The following is a 19,463-nucleotide window of genomic DNA, read 5'->3' as shown; positions in this document are numbered from 1 at the left end:
TCCCTGCCCAGCCTATTTCAATGCCTGACCACTCGAATAGTAACGTATTTATTTTCTCAATATGTAATCTGAATTTGAATCTGAATTTTACCCATTTTGCCCAATTTTATGGGCCCTGGGCTGTCCCAGGGAGGCTGAGGAAGGAGGATGCCATGCCGGCAGGACCCTCTGGGCAGGCTGGGTCAGCGCTGTCCCCGTCCTGTGCCCGCGGGCGGTTGCGGGGATGGGGAGGTGCCGGTCCGCCGGCAGCCGCGGTCCTCTAGCGGCACCGGGGGAGCCTGCCGGGGGCGGGGTGGGCAGGGCCCGGCCAGGGGCGCGGCTCAGCCCCGGGCCCCGCTCGGGGATCCCGCTGTACCCGGCGAGCACCGCCGCCCTGTCCTGGTGACGTCATGCCATACGATGAGTGACATCACACCGCACGCTGGGTGACGTCATGCAAAACATTGAGTGACGTCACCGCCAGGCGCGCCCCGCCGGCTTTAAATTTTAAACCTGTGGCGGCGCCCAATCGGCTCGGTCCGCGCGTTGGCCACGCCCCCCTCCGTCACTGCCTCCCACCAATGGTATAGCAGCTCTCTCCGCGCGGCTGGCCAATCAGCAGCGAGCACCCCTCTCACCGCTCCACCGCTCCGCCCTCCCGCTCTCCGTTCTCCGCCAATGGGAGAGGGCGGCGCAGGGAGTGGGCGTGGCAAGGACTCGGCGGCAGCCAATGGGGGCCCGCGCTAGGCGAGGGCGCGAGCGGCCGTACCGGCGGGCGATGGCGGCGGCGGCGTGAGGGGCCCGCGCCATGTCGTGCTCGCACAGCGCCGTGTTCCTGCTGGACACCGCCGGCCCCGCGCGCCGCCAGCGCCTCCAGCGCGGCGCCCTCCGCCTGCTCACGCTGCTGGGCTGCCGCTTCGGCCTCTCCCGCCTCCGCTGGGCCTTCCGCTTCTTCGACTCGCTGGGCGGCCGCGGCGGCGCCTCGCGGGGCGGTGGGTTCCGCCCGCCGGGGCCCCGCGCCTGGCAGCGCTTCGAGGAGGAGCTGGCGGAGCGGCTCGGGGCGCGCGCCCCCGCCGCCCTGCCCGGCCCCGCGCCCCGCGCCGCCCTCACGCACAGCGGCCTCAAGGAGACGCTGCTCGACTTCCAGTGGGACCGGCCGGAGATCGCGTCCCCCGCCAAGCCGGCCCGCCGGAGCCGCAGGACGGGGCCGGCCGCCCGAGAGCCCCCGGAGGCGCCGCCCGAGGGCTTCGTGAACGCCGTGTTCCTGTTCTCGCCATGCCCGCACTCGCGGAGGGAGCTCCGGCAGTTCGTGTCCGGGAACGACGCCCCCTCCTCCCCCGGAGAGCCGCCCTCGGCGCAGGAGCTGGCGGAGAAACTCCTGCCCAGGAGTGTGCAGGAGCTGCTCGTGGAACAGAAAATCTCCCTGTTCTGGGTGGACACTGCCGACTGGGCTCAGGTAACGGGGTCACACGGCTTTCGGCTGTGAGCACTAGCGGGACATCTGCCACGCTGCCTTCTGGCATGAGTAATCTTTGGGTGGGAGGGAACCACGCCAAGGTTCACTCGCTGCCACATAATCTTCAGCAAGGGACTGAAATCTGGAGTGGAATCATCCACGTGGAGGCTGAGATACATCTGCAGTGGAGTAGCTGTACTGTGTTTATTGATGGGATGGCTTGTGATTTGACTTAGAGGGGTGTTAGAGCTGTTCAGAATTGCAGATAAGCAGCCTGATAGTTCAGGTGTGTAGATGCCAGATTTAAAAAAAAATTGGCTTGAAAATATTGTTAGCTTTTAATTCACTGGGAATAGTATTTACTTTGTTAGGTTCCTACAAAGGCTGGTAAAAGTCCATAAAAACAGTCAGAATGCACCGTGTGTAGATGCTGTGGATATGTTTCATGCCAGCTTTTCTGAAAAAGTGCAATCTTTATTTGTTTGCATGAAAGCTCTCCCACTGCCAGCCTTAACTTGAGACCTCTTTGTTACTCTTATTTCAGCTGATCGAATGCCCGGATCATGATGGCTACTGGACGATGTGTGAAGTGATTCATCAGATGGGAGGCACCATTTTGCCAGCTGAAACCTTGGTGCCCTGTTTGTGTCACCCCAGGGCAGATGCTGCTTCTGGCTTCCTCGGAGACTCCAGGTTCCCAGAGCCACAGGCTGTGCCTTGGACCAGGCTTCTGCCCCTGGATGGGACTTTGAACTGTTTGTTCTCCAGGCCATCCCTCTATCGATCAGTGTTCCCCCAGCAAGAAGGAACATTGTTTCTCAGCATGCCTGGTAATAAAAAAAAAAGAAAAATATAGATGTGCATGGTAGTAACTGATCTCTCATGCAAGGTCCTTGATGAGCTTCCCTTGTGAATAATGTGTGTAGAAGTAATTCACATATTTCAAAGCCTAGGTGTTTTTCTTTTAAAGTTCTGCTTGTGTTCTACTTCTGATATGAGGATTGTGAGCCCAGGTTTCTGATTTAGCCTCTTCAGTTTGCCATGCTCCTAGATGTTTGGATAAAGAGCTCTTTGCTGGTCCCACCTTGTAGAGGTGTACTCCCTTTTCTCATACAATTATTTGATTTAGCTAAAATAAGAACACAGATTAAAGACCCCTTCCAAAGAAAGCAGATCAGCTGGAAAGCAGCATGCAGGATGCATGGGGTCCTTCTTTAGTGGTGCTTCCATGCACTCAGCTCCTTGGGAGCATGGGGAGGAGGTCAGTTCTGCAACACACTTACTCTAGAGTGTATTCCCTGTTTAATCTTTTAACTCACTTTTCCATTGAAGTTGTCTCTTCACCTTGATGGAAAAGGCTGCTTTCAGACTTTATCTATCCTTGCACAGGAGGGAAGAAGCAGGAAAGCTGTGCTGTGATCCTGGAACCTCTTGCCATGAGCCAAAGACAGCTGCCGTGTCCAGTCAGCATTGTTGTGAAAGGAACCTTGACAGGCTGGAGCTTGGCACAGGCTGGCCACTTCCTCACAGAGAGCTGGATCCTGCAGAGCTCACAGCCTGAGCAGGGAGAATGGAGCAGCTCTCTGTTTCATCAGCTGTTGGGGAGTCTGGTGGCTGAAGGACTGCACATGGTAAATCTTCATCTTTGCCTTAAACTGATGCCTGCTCTGAAGTGAACTGTGGCAGAAGGGCTGGCAGTATCACTTTGTGAAGACAGTAATAGACACTGCACTGCAAATTGCTCATTTGAAGCTAAACTCAGAACATTTTTTTAAATCATGTAGCTATAACCTGCTTGTAAGGTATCTGTGCTCCTTAGGTCTCTGTATTTCTAGGTAATGTAAACTCTTCTCTTTTCCCCTTTTTTTCCTTTAAAATGCAGATTGCTGAAGTATCTCTGTCTAAGACTTGGTGCCCCTCCACTGCTGTTCTGTCACCTCTTTCTGGGGATGCTGCAGTTCTGACTGTGCTTAGTCCTGAGAAGACAGCTGAAATTCAGGGATGCAGCCTTGAAGGAGCTGTAGTGGAAGACTCTTCCCAAGACTCTGCTACTCACCTGCCAGAGATTGTGAATAGTGTGTTGAGTAAAATTGACATGTCAGTGGAAGATTCTCTGGCCAGTCTGGGTAGGTGTCAGGAAATGCAAAACTCACCATCTTTTCATTATGTCCAGAAAAAAAAAAAATCTAAAGTTAATGATTTTCTCCTTGAAGAGTCTATTTTCTGGGACTTGTTCATTGTGTCATCTGTAGCTAAGGCTTTGTGATGTGATGCAGAAAGAAATCTGTATGGGTGTAGCTTTCTTTTTCATTATTAAGGAGTAGTTTCCATTAGCTTGCAGATAAAGCACAGCTACATGTGCCTGAGGACATGCTGTTAGAAGGAGGATTCCTAAAATGTGTCACATGGGCCATCCCTGACCAGTAACATTTTTGGGTAGGACTACAGCAAGGAGGCTGCTTTTACATGAGTGTTTTGTGTTAGTGTGAATCTTCTGATATCATTGAATACATCTTCTGTTGTATTGGCTATGAAATTGTCTCAAGGATCAAAGGTTTGTGAACCTCTGTCTTTGAGCTTCTGTGAAGCTTCTGCCACTTAGTTCAGCTTTTCTCATTTTTGGATATGTGTGTGTCTGTACAGGAGAAGAAGCTCCAGTGCCAGAGTGGGTGCAGCGGGAGCTGTCCCATACAGGGGGCTGGCATCCTTCAGTGCTGGAAGCTTGGTATCCTGCATCCAATGCCTGTGGAGCAAGCTCAGATCTCATGGAGTCCTTCAGGTATTTTTCTGGATGTCTTTGAGCAATAATCAAGTATTTCTGCTTCCTATTAAGGGAGTGTGGTTGTAGCATTGCCTAGTTCTAGAATTCTGCTTTTATTTCTGTATTCAGTTTACTGGTGGCTAATCTCTTAGTGGGGTATACAGACAAAAGAAACTGGGAACAGGATGTTTGGGTATGAGTTTGCATGGATTAAAATCTTGGCAGTTTCAGAAGGTATAAAGGTCATTTAAAATGACCTTAAGCAACTTGGGAAATGACAAATTTTAGCTTTATGGGATGGTAAGATCCAGTGCAAGATACTGAAGATATGGTTGTGTTCTCACAGTTGGTGTTTATTTGGAATGGATAAGCTTGCTTTCTTCAAAGAGCTTGCTGAGTGTAACTAAAGAGCCTAATGCAGGGTAGTTTAGAGAGCACAAAGCTGCTCATTTAGTTTTGTGGTACAGGTCAGTGCCATATCCATTGTACATTATTGTAATGCTTGTTTCCAGCATTTTAAGAGGTTTGAGTTTTCTGCATCCTCCTAAGTGTGTTGGGGAACAGGTGTTGGAAGAGTTACTAGTGTGTGCTGCTAGCACTATATTGCTGCAGACTGGAATCTAGAGAATCTTGTTTCTTTCCACGGGAAGGAAGGGATATGCCTCCTACTCCCACCTTTTGATAACTGTATTGTTCTTTCATACAGGCTCCTGCAGGTTCCTTGTGCTAACAGGAAGGATGGTGCAGACCAATCTGATGTGGAGCTCTCAGAAAGTCTGTCTGAGCTGTACCAGAGAAAATTCAGTGAAACCTCTGCTGCAGCTGGACCAGGCAATAACAAAAAAAGACGTACGTATAGTTTGGGGTTGTATGTGTGTGTTGTTAATAAAAGATGATACAAGAACTCCAGAGATCTGTACTCTTAAGTAGTACCATGCTTTAGATATTTATCTGGGGACAGTCTCATTTGCTTATTAATATTAGGTTAGTCCTGTAGTAGAGCACAAATTATTGTTATTCAGGGCTGTGCAGTGAGTGACAAAGCTGTTAAAAGCAGCATGCAGAGCTCTGCAGTTTAATTAGCTGTTGAAACAGGGACTGCTCCAACTACTAGTAAATATTGCAATTTTGTTCTAATTAGACAAATAGAACATTTTTTTTTGTAGAAGAGTTTAATCATTGCATTTCTCTGCACTAACTACAGTTGACTTTACCTTAGCCTCATGTATCTGCAAGTCCCGGTGTCAGCTGTTTCTATTTCTGTGACATAAGATTGCTGCCTATATATATATATATATATATATATATATATAACTTCTGATTAAACCTGTGTAAGTTCTTATGCAGAGCAATATGCACCTGGCTTTTTATTTGGAGAAGTAGCTGCCTGCTACCCTGCCTATATGTTAATTTCACAAAGAAATACCAACATTTTGGGCCATGTTTTCCTCTAGGAGGTTACTAAGGTCACATAATCCAGAATTTAGTGCTGTTCTCTCCCTTGGATGGAGTTCCTGCCCCAGTGTGCCTGATGGTAGAACTCTCTCTTGTGGCATTTTAGGTGGGGTTCCCCGAACTCCAGTCAGGCAGAAGATGAAGACCATGCCCAGATCCCTGCAGATGCTCAATGCAGCAAGACTGAATGTAAAAGCTCAGAAGTTTCAACCTGATGCTGTGCCACCAGCAGTGAATGAGAAGGTTCCACAGAAGCATTCAGCAAAAAGATTGGATGAAAAGGTGGAAGGAAAGGCAAAAGCACCTAAAATATCAATTGGTGTGTGTTAAGTCCTGTTATCTTTCTGTCATGATACATCCCATATGAGCTCTTATATCCTGATAGAGGAGTTATAGAGGATTTTTATGGAAGGGAGAGCAAAGGATAATAATGGAATATTCAGTACCAAGGAGCAGATCAGTGTTTGAGTTTCTGTATCCTCAGCATGGCAAGAGTAGACATTTTTCCCCACCCTTCTGCCATTTAGTTTCTGATTCTTTATAAACTGTTACAGCTGCTTCTGGGATTAGTTTCTTGCCTTGTATCCGTCTGAAAAAAGCAATAAGGATTTACTTTTAAAATTTTTTTAACCAAAAGAAATAGAGGGAAGCACTTGTCAAGGTATAACTGGAAATGTATTAATTAGGCAGAAATAAAAGGCATTTCTTGACTGCTTCAGTAGCCTGAAAGTTTGCTGATTTTAAGCAAACTTTGTTGATTATAAGACTAATTTAGCTTATAGTATGTCATGGGCCTGAACCTGGGTTAGCCTCTGTTAGTGTACTGTGGTCTGGATGCATTATTACTGGAGGAAATGTTTATTATTACCTCCTCTGTTCCCTGCTTCAGCTGGGGTGAGGATTTTATCAGGGAGGTGTGGTGAACATGCATTTAGCTAATGGAGACCATTTCCTTGCAGATTTCCAAACAGAGGAGGAGCTGCAGGCCCACTTGACTGCCAGCTACCAGAAGGCTGTTGCTGAGGGAATTCCCTCATCTGTGTGTGCCCAGAATATGATCATGGCCATTAAAAGCTTCTTGAAAATACAAGATACCAAAGAGAAAGAGGTAGGTGTCAGCATGTAGGCAGGGTTGTTACTGATCTGGAAGTTAAAATTTTTATTATTTTGGGCTAACTTTCCTTCATATTCTCTGAGGCTTTATGTGGAGGTGCACCATGGTCACTGACTGCTTCTATCTGTGAGGACACAATAGTGAAAAACTGGATGCTTGTAAAATATGTAGGAAAATCCAGTTCAGTTATCAGTTTAGAACTTTGCTAAATGTTGCAAGACATGTTTACTTCATATTGACCTCCTTACAAATTCTGATTTCAAAGACAGTATTTAAAAAAATACATTCTTGCAAACTCTATTTTAAAGAAGATGCATTTTTTGTTTTTGCATTATGTGGCAAATCTGGGCCTAGCTTTGTCAGGGAAGAAAAATTCTTCAAGGTATTTCTTACAATTTTAGCACTATTTATAGGCTTACAGTAATCTTAAACCAAAACTGGTAAGCCTGGGATTAATTTAATAAAAACGCTGTGAGAGACAAATCCAAAGTGGATCCAAAGTGAAGAAGGCCTGGAGCTGTGAGCAGGAAACCTCTGTGATTTCAAGCTTTAAGTTGTTTTATTTTATAACTCTGCTACTGAAACGAAAAGTAATTCCTTTCCTTGAAAGAAAAGGAAAAAACTATACTTCCAAAAGAATTGGTTGGGTTGGTAAATGGGGGACAAGGGAAGAACCTACCCTGCAGATAGGGAACAGTTTTGAAGTTCTTGCTGTCATGATGTGTCTGCAGGTGGCCTGTGTGGGAAGAGTCAGAAAACATCTCCTGAAGACCAGCAAAATGCTCAGACAACAGCATGGCTCACAGAAGGAGACCAAAGTCAGAGAGTATGAGACACTCTATTTACTTCAGCCTCTGAGATACTGTGGAGTTGGTTAGCAGTTTTTAATGGTGGCTTTTTTGTACAACTGGAAAAGTATTTACATGGGACAAATATTTCAAGGGTTGCAGTAAAACCACTTCATTAAATGCAAATATACCCGTGCTGTGTGATAAGCACTGCAGCCAATATCTGCAGTGAGGTATCTCCCTTGCCACCCAAATGAAATGCTAAGTAAATATTGCTGTCAAAAGGAACCACTTCCCTTCCCATCGCTTTTTTGAGCACACCTTTTGCAGTAAATCTGCTGTTTGCAGTAGAACAAGATGTGTTGGGTAATTACTTGTTTCCTTAGGTGCCGACTTCAGGTATTTTTGCGCCTTGAGTTGTGCCTTCAGTGCCCTTCACTGCAAAGCAGCGCTGAGGAAATGGAGCAGCTGTTAGAAGAGGCAAGTAAAGTATAAACCATGTTGTGTTTCTGCATGGCACTAGAAATGGGGATCTGGAACCTGCTTTTCCTTTGATTTTACACTATTACTTCATATTCCTTACTAAAATATCTGGTGCTGCAGCTGGCACATCTTAATCCATTTTGCCACCTGACCTTCTCTTCCAGGTGACAGATATGCTGCGCATCTTATGTCTGACTGAAGACCCAGCCTATCTTACAAAGTTTCTAGAGGAAATATTAGAAGTGTAAGTTATTTGGCATGACTTACGTATTGCTGGGGACTATGGTTTGGGCCAGATGTTGTCTGTGAGTAGAGAGCAATCAACAGCTTTGATTTACTGCATCTTTGTAATTCTCAGAAATTTAGACATGTTCGCTTTATAACACTTACATTTTGGTTAAAGAAAAAGTAGCTGATAAGCAAGTAAATTAATTTAAAAACTCAGTTGATATTCAGTTTGTTGTTTTTAAATGGACATGTAAGGACAAGGATTTAGTTCACACCTTGAGTTTGAAATACCAAAGTTTTGAGGAGGGGCGTATTTCATGTGTGTTCTCTCTGGTGCTCCAGGTATATGAATTCTATACCGAAGACCCTTGGAGATATTTATTATGGTCTGGGTACACAAATACCTCCGAAGCTGATATCTGTTCTGCCTTCAGACTTCTTCAGTGATGACTCCATGACTCTGGATAGCAAATCTCCAGGCCTTCCCCTCTCTTTATCATCTGTCTTAACTCCCAGTGCTGTTCGCTCTGAGGGTGATCAGCTGGAGGAGCTGCGCACCAGATCTGCCAAAAAGAGAAGGTACTAAGTCCAAACAGGAGGCAGCTTTTTGTTCACTGTAAAAAATACAGTCTTGATTCTGTATCTTATGCAAAAGTAGATTTCAGGAGCATCTTCCATGAGAGGAAACACATGCTATGCTGTGCAGTAGCTGACCTATATTGTTAAAGCTAAAAGTGATTTACTGAAGATCTCTGTGTTGGGGGTTCTGTGTTCATATGAGCAAATTGTGAATGAATTCCAATACCAGCCTTTTTATATTGCAAACCATATCCCAGTGTTATAGTAAGTGAAGTATCAATGTAGTTTGCAATTTGAATTTAGGTAAACACATCCTATCTCTCGAGTCACACCTAAGTTTAATTGTCAGTAGGTTGATAACTGTGCTGTTGATCTCATTTTAACATAATTTTTGTGTGTTTTCTGAAGGAATCATGTGTTAGCCAGACACAGGAGCATGACAGAAGCACCACAGAACTTGCGTCAAATTGAGATTCCCAAGGTAGCCAAGAACCCCATCAGAAAGGTAAAATTCTTCCAGAAGGATTGTCTGTGAGTTGTGATGCTTGACTGCAAAAACCCTTGCTCTGTCCTTATTCCCTTACTAAGTGTGCCCTATCAGCTGTACAGAGATAAAATTGTTTTGAAGGAAAAATTGAAATAATGTGTTCAGAGCTTGTAGTTAATATTCATACTTAAACATAGCATTGCATTGCTGCTGAGGCTGATTTCTCATTTGTTTCAGGAGAACTCCCATTCTTACCTTGCCACTGAGAAGTCCCAGCAGATGCCTTTGCTGCAGAAAGAGGCAGGGCAAGGTATATTGACTTTTGGCTTGTTCATGGAAAGGTGCATCTTCAGCACTTGTTGTCCCTGTAAATTTTACTGAGCCATGGTGAAATTATGCTGAGGCATGCTGGAAATCTGAAGGAAGTTTTGCTGAGTTGTGCAGAAACTTTGAGGGGAAAAAATATGTGGTATTCTGTGTACTCATACACAGAAAACTTAAATTTTGTGTCCTCAAAAGAAAGCCTTGACTCTTGAAATTATTTCCAACTTCTCTGTCCTGAAACGAAAATGGGAACAAGAATGAACTATATTTGAAAATAGGATATATCCCCACAAATACTTCATAAAAATAAATCTCATGTGTTCTCTGAACCAAGATGTGCTTTGGTTGAGATTTTGTAGTGCACCTAATGTTCCACATGGGACATCGACTGTCTGCTTTTCCTGCTATGGCATCTGCTTGTAGCTTATTGCTGGAATAATGCAAATAATAACAAATTCAGAAGAGAAGACTGGAATGGATTTAGAGGAGGACATGTTCCAGTAGCAGGAAAAACAACTTCTCAAAGCTTTTTAGCCTCTAAAACATTGTCTTTCCATGCTGGTATATTGTTCTATCCCTAGTCACCTAACAAAATTACCTTTTTTTTTTTTTCCTTTCTTTTTTTTCTTCTCTTTTCCTAGTAATCTGATCTTTTCTTGCTTTTCTTGTCTCACAGAGGTTACAAAGGTAAGGAGGAATCTCTTCAATGAAGAGATGCTTTCACCTTCAAAAAGGTCACTGAAAAAGATGCTTAGAAGCCAGTCAGTATCTGCTGTGGAAGGCCTAAAATACAAATGCACCAGTGAGGGCAACAAAGGTAGGATATGACTTGCACATGTAGAATTGTTGAGCTTTTGCTAAAATTCCTATTTTTGCATTCTCAATTCTATGAAACAATTATGATCTGTTTTTATTGAAGGATAAAAGCATTGCTGTGGTGTTTGGAGGGTGAATAATGATGATGTTAAAACTGAAACCTGTTTTTCTAAACTTTTTACATCTTGTAAACAAAATTAAAAATGCTTGGTTTAAAAGGGATCTGTGAAATAAAGATGAGTAATGAAAGCTATCTCAGTAGGTTAACTATGTCTGACATGGTACAATATTGAGGGAGTGGGAGGGAGGTGTAGACCCTGGACTGAAATAATGATAGCTTGTGAGTACTGGGAGACAGCACAGTGGTTCTGTATTGACTTAAGAATAACTATTATCATTCTAAGCTGAAGCCTGTACAAAACTGTATTTATTTATTTGTTCCAAGTGCTTTATAATGGTGTGATGTTACAGCTCTTGCATGATTTTTAGATCATCGCAAGTTATTGACCAAGAGAGTTGCAGAAACGCCGCTGCACAAGCAGGTGTCCAGGAGGCTCCTGCACAAGCAGATCAAAGGCCGGTGAGTTCTTTCTGAATTTCTTCAGTAACTAATTAATGGCTATGAGCAGAATTACCAGGTATCATTGCAGTCAAAGATCATCTTCACTTAAGGCAGTAAGAGAACCAGTAGAGGCTAAATGCCATTGCTTAAGTGGGGGGAAATACTGCTTGCTTCATCTTGTTAAGTCAGGCTGCTTTCATTCTTGAGCTAATGTCTGTTTAGGTTCACTTGCTGATTCAAGGGCTTATGAGGGAAAGGCTCCTGCTGTATTTTGTGGGCTCCAGGCTGAATTGTAGCATTTTCTTTCATGTAGACATGTTACCTGTACATATAGGTAGCTACCAATACTTAATTACATGTCAATAGGAGGCAAAGTGCTTACTGGTCACTCAGAATAGCCTACAACACAATATATTGGTGTAGGATAAAGCACTGCTTCTTACTCTCTGTGGCAGGTTCTATTTCTGTACATGTGCTCAGTATGCTAAGCCCAAAATATCTGTTGTTTCTCAAGGTCTTCTGATCCAGGTTGTGACACTGGTGTTGTAGAAGAATCTCCAGAGAAGGCCATATATGGTAAGCACTGATTTTTCGTTAAAGGTGGTTTGGCTCTGTTGTATGTAGCTCATGAGTGTGCTTTGATTTGGCTAATTCATTAAAGTCAGTCCAAAAGTGTTGTACTGTTCTGTTCTGACAGAACCACTTGCTGCTCACTGCTTTAACAGCTCTGTACAGTTTAAGTTAAGAAAGAGAGGTAGATAGCAAATCTTTTAAAGGAAAAAACGTGAAGGACTTGAAGGGTGAACAAGATTCTGAGCTGCTATAATTACTGTCAAACCAGCACATGCTTATTTTTAATGTAACTTCACCGTGTTGTGCTGTGACCCTGCTCTGATTTCTGCTGTAACAGACAGCCACCTGACTCTGGGGAGTGCCTCTTATGTTGGCTACTGCTGTTCTTTTTCCCCAGAAGGGAAGAAAATAACAGCGTGTCTGGGCAAGCAGGGAAATGAAATTGCTAGCAAGAAGAGACAAGAGCATTAACCCGTCTTTTAACTTGGATGTAACTTGCATTGAACATGGTTTTTCTAGCATTCCTTTTCATATAATTTCTAAAGAGAAATGAGAGTAATCGTGAGTTAGAGGAGGGGCATCTTACTTGAGGAGATTTGTATGCATAAATATTCCAAAATCCTCGAAAAAACTGAACCTTTGCTTCACTTGCTTGCCTTCCTGGGTGAGACAGGTTATCTGTAGAGAAGTTTCTTCTGAGGGTCTGTTCCTTGCAGTTGTGAACTGTTCCTGATGATGTGCCCATTGCTGAGTGGGAAAGAAGGCTCAGTCTCTACTGTCCTTGCCTTTTCAGAAGCAAGTTTGAGAAGAAGCCCACGCATCAAACAGCTGGCTTTGAATAGGACCTGCTCTGGTGCTTTCTATTCCACTACACTGCCCAGCTCAAAAAAATCACAGCACCTTCAGCAGGGACAAGAAAAGGAGAGCTGTAAACTGCAGGATGTAGAAGGTACTGAGTGGGATTTGAGCAGACTGATACTGCTGATCTGAAAAGCTGACACGGATAGCTCTGAGTTTGATTTGATTTGGCTTTACAAGAGACCGTAAGAAGCTAAGAGCTGTCATGTAATATCTTCCCTAGACAGAAATTCATTCTCAGTAATTATTTTTTAATTGGTAATCTGAATTTTGAGGATGGTAAGGCAGCTGTTTCTATGATGAATTCACTGCCAACTTAACAAACCAGTCAGGCCCATCTAACAGAATACCACTGATTGTCAGTCTGTATTCCTTAAAAGCAGTGAAATCCTTGTAAAATATGGGACAGAAATCCTATAGCTTACTCTGTGGCAGCATAAAGCAATGACTGATGGGATCTTCTTTGGAGGCTTTCTCAGTAGGATTATCAGCTAAAAATGGTGACACTTAGTTCTTTATATTCTACTTATTAGAATCCTTAGTCATGAACCAGAACTATCTAAAGCTACAAGCTATAAATAGAATAAGAGGCCGAGGTATTTTATACCTTTTTTTACCATTGGAGCACTCTTTCTAAAGATGGGTATTAATTTCATAATGGGAAATAACAATAATTCTGGTGAAGCTTTAACTCTTGGTTAGAAAAGAACATGCCAGGGATATGAGCTTTTTACACTACTTTTCCACACATCTGACGTGACTCAGACAATTGTGGCACATTACTTTGTGTTAGTTAAATTGTGCTGTTCCATTTTATAGGCCTTAACCAGCATTCAGAGAGCCCCCCCATCCAGAGTCCCAAGAGGTTTTTCTTTGGTGCAGTCATTGACATGGGTAGTCCAGCAGGGAAGCATTCACCTGGAAGGAAGAGAACAAGAAAAGATTCCTTACACTTAGAGGAGCTCACCTCATGTCAGGTAGAAACAGTTACCTACCTCCTTTTCTCTTTCTTCCCATCCTTGTTTTCTTCACCATTCATCAGCATCTTAGATTTAGTGTTTGTTAAGTCTCATCCAATGAGTTTTTTATGTTTCAAGTCTTGGGAAGTAAATATGAAGATGGATAGATAATAGTCCTGGAGTAGAACAAGCACGATTCTTTAATATATTATTTTTCCCCTGCAGACTCCTAGCAAAACACCTCACAAATCTGCCCAGAAGCCACTGAATTCTGCCAGCAAGCTCCCAAGGAGATCGCCTCGCATTGTCCACAGGACGCCTCAGAAGCTGGAGAGGACACCTGGCAGAAGCCCAGCAGCTAAGCAGAATGTAGCTAAATGTTTGGGGAAGTGCTTTTCTCATCCTGCACAAAGGATCAAGTCTCCATCTGTGCTAACTGACAGCAGGAGGGTTCACTCAGTGCAAGTGACTGCTGAGGACTTCTGTGCAGCTCTGACAATTTCCCCTCCTTACAATGAGCCTGCCTGGCAAACACCAAAACGTGAAAGGTTCACAGCCTCTGTATTACCTCCAACAGATCCAAATCCTGTTTCTTCTCCTCCCTCTGCCACCCAAGAAAGGTGTTTTACAGAACTTCAGACTCCAAGACGTTCCTTGAGATACCTCTCAAAATTAGCATCTCCGGTGAGTGCTCGGAGGCAAATCCTCCCAAAGGAAATTCAGGAGCAGTCAGATCAGTTATCTCAAGCACCTAAAAGGACACCCAGGAAACTTGAAGATCCTGGTTCAAAGTTATGTACTAGCTCACTGAGCACAGAAATACCTCAGCTTGCTGTGAGGCCAGAGCCTCTCTGCAGTTCTGCACTCCATGAAGGTTCCACAAACACTGTGACAAGCTGCTCTGCTTCCCACACGCAGCCTGGGGAGTCTGACTGGGAACCTGGTGCATCTCAAAAGACTCCAGGTATTACTGGCACTTCACTGGGGTCCCTGCTTCACACACCCAAGCAGGCCAAATGTGAACCAGGTTCTAGAGGAGAGAGCCTCAGGGGTGCAACACTTAGAGAAAATGAGGACAGTCGTTGTGATAGTGGTGGTAACTGTTCTGTGGAAAGCCTTCAGCTTCATCAGTCCCAAGTTGCTGAAAATACTTCTGTATTGGAGAAAAATAAACAGATGGATAGAGTGTCTCAAAAGTCTCCTTCAAGGGAGGACTTGGAAAACTTGGAAAACCATTTGTCTCCAAAGCCTTTTGCTGGAGGGCAGGAACATGCACAGAATGCTGAGAGAGACTGTGAGCCATCAGTTAAGGGGGAGAACTGCAGTGCAAACACCTGTGAGTCCTTCCTAAGCCATTTGCAAACAGTTCATAATGACTTGGAAGCAAGAACTGTGCTGAGGGAAGAATGCATGGGAGTGAAAGCTCCGAGTCTCAGGAGACGCTCCAGAGCTGCCCTGAACCCCTCCCCTCCTGTGCAGAAGTCTCCTCCTGCCTATTCCTTACGCTGCACTGCCGACAGGAGGCAGCGGGAGGCTGCGGCACGCATGGGGGAGCCCCAGCTGGCAGCCAAGTCCTCCACTCCTGAAAGTCGTGGCAAACTTCCTTCTGCCAGCCCACCAGCCTACGAGGTGGAGATTGAAATGCAAGCTTCAGGCCTGCCCAAGCTTCGCATTAAGAAAATTGGCTCTTGCTCATCCTTGGAAGTTCAGCCTGAAGCAAGTGCCAGCAAAGCCAGGGGAGGAGAAAGCCCCTTCAGTGATTTTGCTATGACCTGGTGCAGCAAGCACCCAGGAAAACTAGCAGCTGCCTGTGTCTCCCCATCCTGCTGCCGTTCCTTCCATAGCACACCTGGGAAAGGTGCAGGACAAACCTACATATGCCAGTCATACACCCCCACAAGCTGTGCCTCTACTGTCACCTCCCCGTTCCCACTGGAAGCAGTTCTGCAGACACCTTCTCCAAAGCAGAAGGGGAAGAGTACTCCTGATGCCATCAATGACTGGCCTCGGAGGAAGAGAGCAGCAGGCAGCACTGCTGGTGTGAGCTGCAGTCAGGGTGAGAGGAGTGCTGATGATTGGACACGGCCCAGAGAGAGAACAATGAGGATCTCAGAAAACTGCAGCAGCAAAGTGACAAATCCTCTTGGGGAGTTTGAACTGGAAGGGATTTGCAGGCTCCAGGATCAGGCATCTCCTGGTGACTCTGAACTGAAGGCTGATGAGGACTCTGTCATGGGAACCTTTGGCTTGAAATCTCGGAAGCGGGTCTTTACCTACCTATCATCAGAAAAGGAGGAGAACCACAGTGCCAAGAGATCATGTCCTGATAGGGGCAGCTTGGATCTCACTGGCTTTTCCACAGATGATAGCAACAGAACTAAATCAAGGACAGACTCTGTACTTCCTGAGAAACCAGGAGCATGTGCCCTCAAAACACTGGAGCAGCACAGTTGTCTAGGGGATGATGATGTCTTCCTTTTGTCAGGTAATTAAATGGCACAAAATACACTCCACTGAAATTCAGATGTGGTTAAAAATGGGGGTTAGACTAAAACAAGAGCACAGTTGTTTCCCATGTAATTATCTGAGGGAGACTGAGGTGAAAGGGGAGTGACTTGTAGATGACATGGAAGATAATTATGTGGAGAGGCAGACTGGATATGAGGAGTATTAACGATGGAAGAGAGATCAGAGAAACATGAAAGAGCAGAAAGCTGGAGGAACTAAAAGGAAAGTTTGAGAACTTGAGGAGAGAGGATCCCAGTTGCATCCAGCTGGTGATTTGTTCAGGTTTGTGTTGATACCACTGCCTGTTTCTGCCCAGCATTCAGCTCTGAAGCCAACAAGCCAATCTTAAGTATAAAGCTTGGCTGTTTCAGTGCTTCAGACTGGAGTCTTGGTGGGGTTAGTCCTGTGGATGTTGGTGTTTATTGATGCTCCAGTTGTCTCTGCCCCTGGCGGTGGGCCACTTGTAAGAAATGCTACCAGAAATTATTCTCGTGCTAGCAATAATGTATCAGGAGGTGAATGGATTTAAGCTGTCTCTCTGCTTTTGCTGTAGGTTCAGCTCTGTAAACAAGGCCTTGTGAATTTCAAATACTTAATCCAGTATTGTTGTAGAAATTACAGGGGGCTGTGGCAGGTGTTGTTCTGTAGTCATTGCACAAAGCTTTGGTGTGTGTTTTCTCTTGCAAGGAAAGATTTGTATAGAGAGGCAGTGTCTTACTCAACATTATCACAGGTGACACCTGGAAGCAACATTAATCCATATTCAGGACATGAAATAATAGATTTAAGATGGTCCTGTGAGAGACTTTCTGTACCTACAGACCTCTTGTTTGTATTTCTATATAATTGTGGTTTTGTAATAGTTTTCTTCCAGGAAGTGCGAATTACCTGTGTTTATTACAAGTGAAGTGATTTTCTGCTTAACCAGCTAAGAAAATTAAATGTGCTAAAAGCTGATTCCAGACTGCCATTTACCTTTCTCAAATGCTAAAACAGCACTGTGGCAGCCTAGAGTTTATTTCAGATAAACTCCAAGTAACACTTATGCTACCTCAAAACTGACATCAGTATAAAGGCTGTGGTGAGACATAACATTTGAGTTGTTGAGTATTTTTGCTGCAGCATCTCACTGTGCTTCTCCAGGCTCCACCCCACCCTTGAAGAGTGGACTTTGTGCCAGCAGCCTTCGAGCCCTGACCCAGTCTCCACTGCTGTCCCCACCGCCGGCTCAGAGGAAGCGCGTTCAAGGTAAGCACAGGAGAGGAAAGGCTGGGCTCCAGCACATAAGAACAAAATCATGCTGTGCTGGGGGTGGGCTTTGGGCAGAAAACCTCTATCTGCCACTGCTGTGCTCAGTATCTCAGTCTCACGTGCTTACAAGAAACTTGGCATGAACTGGGAAGTTTGGGAGGAGAGAAAAGTTGCTGAAGAATGAAGAGAGGGTAGCTACATGGGAAGTGCAACTTCCACCTGGTATTTGGCTTCTTGGAATCACCAGTGAATTCTGGTAAACTGTGCCTCTCATGTATTCTTTCTGTTTTTGTAGAGGAGGAATCTGATGCTGTCCAAATTACTGCCAACCAGGAGCTGTCTCCATTCCACATCACGATTCCCAGGAGGCGTCGCCTCAGCAGGACATACTCACGGAAAAAGCTGCTCAGCTGAAGCTTGGAGCCAGGCCAGCATGGGAAACTGTATTATCCCAGCTGTACAACACACCTTTTAACAAAGACTGGTATTTGGTGCTAGACTGGAGCTGCCTTGTGTTGGTAGGACACTGAATGCAAGCACATGGCAGTAGAAATAAGGACCACTCTAAAAATTTATGGTTTCTTCCATCCATTCAAAGCCTAGCTTGGTCTTTCTGCTAGTGGAACCTTAGAGTGAGTTCTGCAGTGAAGGGCCAATTCTCCCAGGTTAAGAGGGAGAATTGTCACTTTTCTCCAGCTCTTGTAGAATAAACTGATGAATTTTCATTGTGTCCTTTAATCCAAAAATGTGTGTTTGGCTTGAGGGATGTGGGCTGCAGGAAGGAGGATGCTGGAGGCAAACGGGTACAGAACAAGCTGCGTGCTCCTGCTGTGTCTTGTCCTGATACTAAATGGATCCCTCTGTTAATTGCTTCCAGTTTGCCACAGCTTAGTGGGAAAATAACAAGCAGATTAATTAATTAGCCAAGTGCCAAGAATTCAGAAAAGGAGAAAGATAATTTAACTGGGAACATCTTTGTAGATCATGAATGGTTTGGTGTATCCGCTCCTGGCTACTGCTGGATAAGCAGATGCTGATGGAGTGACTTCATTGTCCTTTTCTGCAAACTTGCAGTAAGCCAGAAAGAATTGGCTGGGGAAGTGTCCTTGAGAAGTAAAACTTGGATGGAATAACTGGAAATGACAGTTTCAAGACTACTCTTTACCAAACTGAGTCATGGATTAAAAAAGTGATTTAGTTGCCTGTGACACATTTGTGTTCTAACCCCATGAAGAGAGCAGGAGCTGTGGTTCAGTGCCTGAGATGTGGCCTACAAGGGGCTAAAATTGTGCATAATATTGGAAGGGCTGAATTTTTTCCCTTGGGGTAGTGATCTTGGGGAACTCACACCACTGTGTCTACTGATTGCACAGGAGGTGGAGAGCTATGGAGATGGTGTAGGGTGATCCTAAAACAAGGCATAGGAAACCAGGGGCTTGTTATGTGGCTTTAAGGCTTTGAGGGACTAGATGGGATAGAGTGGAGCTTGTTTCCTGGACACACTCTTTGTTGCAGGAAAGGTACACCTCCTTTAAGGATGTGGAGTGACACAAGCTTGGAGCTCCAAATCTGCTACTTACTTCCAAGGAGGACAGATTGTTATTTTTCCTATTGAAGGTCTTTGTTTTCAACAGCAGGAAATAAAAGTGTCTGAACGTAATCTTGTGTAGCTCAGGCACATACAGAGCCCTCAATAATATCCTCCCTTCACTGTCACACCACTACAGGCAAGGTCAAGGATGTAGATCAGAAGGTGGTTCTTATATCAAATGCTGGCTTTTAACTTGCTATGTTACTCCTTAAGCCATGGTTGTGGTAGCTGTTCTCATTTCAGGCTGAAGCAGTGGCTTGGTTTTTAGGATCAAGTGGTCAAGCAGCCTTTTGCCCCTACCCCTTGCCCTTCTTAAATCAGGGATCTGGGCTTTACGTCTTTCCCTGCTAGAGTTAGACTTGTTCCCCCTTCCTGAGCTGTCAGTGTTAAGCTGCAGGATTGCATTTAGTCTTTCTTAAATCCAGACTGGAAGTTCTCTCAAGAATATGAAAACCCTGCTTAAAGCAGCTTAGAGGCTGCAAGAGAAAAGCAGAACCAGAGTTCCTTTTATCATGGACATTGCTGGCTGGAGATGTTCCTCCTGTGGCAATTTAATGTAGGAGGCCTTTTAGATGTGGCTGGGACTACTTAAAACAGATATTTAAACATTAGGCCAACAGTGTGACAGCAGCTGACTTCCCATGCAGTGAGATTTAAATACAACTCCTTTCCTACATACCCGGAGTAAGTG

The 19,463-nt window shown here is 44.8% G+C and overlaps 1 protein-coding gene across 1 annotated transcript; it reads left to right on the top strand.

The window, feature by feature from the left end:
• Positions 1-787: 787 nt before the first annotated feature.
• Positions 788-17,911, top strand: TICRR (TOPBP1 interacting checkpoint and replication regulator). Its single transcript, XM_063169851.1, has 22 exons — positions 788-1,435; positions 1,980-2,265; positions 2,825-3,066; positions 3,318-3,561; positions 4,079-4,214; positions 4,903-5,045; positions 5,758-5,970; positions 6,611-6,759; positions 7,497-7,591; positions 7,940-8,033; positions 8,201-8,280; positions 8,607-8,843; positions 9,252-9,348; positions 9,568-9,640; positions 10,331-10,471; positions 10,960-11,050; positions 11,547-11,608; positions 12,399-12,554; positions 13,283-13,440; positions 13,648-15,907; positions 17,074-17,178; positions 17,477-17,911. Exons 1-22 carry the CDS (start codon positions 788-790, stop codon positions 17,593-17,595), a joined length of 5,829 nt encoding a protein of 1,942 aa, XP_063025921.1. The 3' UTR covers positions 17,596-17,911.
• The last annotated feature ends 1,552 nt before the right edge of the window (positions 17,912-19,463 follow it).

The sequence above is a fragment of the Melospiza melodia genome, chromosome 15 (assembly GCF_035770615.1).
Source record: "Melospiza melodia melodia isolate bMelMel2 chromosome 15, bMelMel2.pri, whole genome shotgun sequence".
NCBI classification, from domain to species: domain Eukaryota; kingdom Metazoa; phylum Chordata; class Aves; order Passeriformes; family Passerellidae; genus Melospiza; species Melospiza melodia.
This window is presented reverse-complemented; position numbering and strand designations above follow the sequence as displayed.

Bases quoted from the DNA above. Each gene is read 5' to 3' on its own strand.
- TICRR (XM_063169851.1), top strand. From the start codon at position 788: ATGTCGTGCTCGCACAGCGCCGTGTTCCTGCTGGACACCGCCGGCCCC. The intron at 8,281-8,606 runs GTAAGTTATTTG...CTGGTGCTCCAG, and splicing joins CTAGAGGAAATATTAGAAGT to GTATATGAATTCTATACCGA. The intron at 9,641-10,330 runs GTATATTGACTT...CTTGTCTCACAG, and splicing joins GCAGAAAGAGGCAGGGCAAG to AGGTTACAAAGGTAAGGAGG.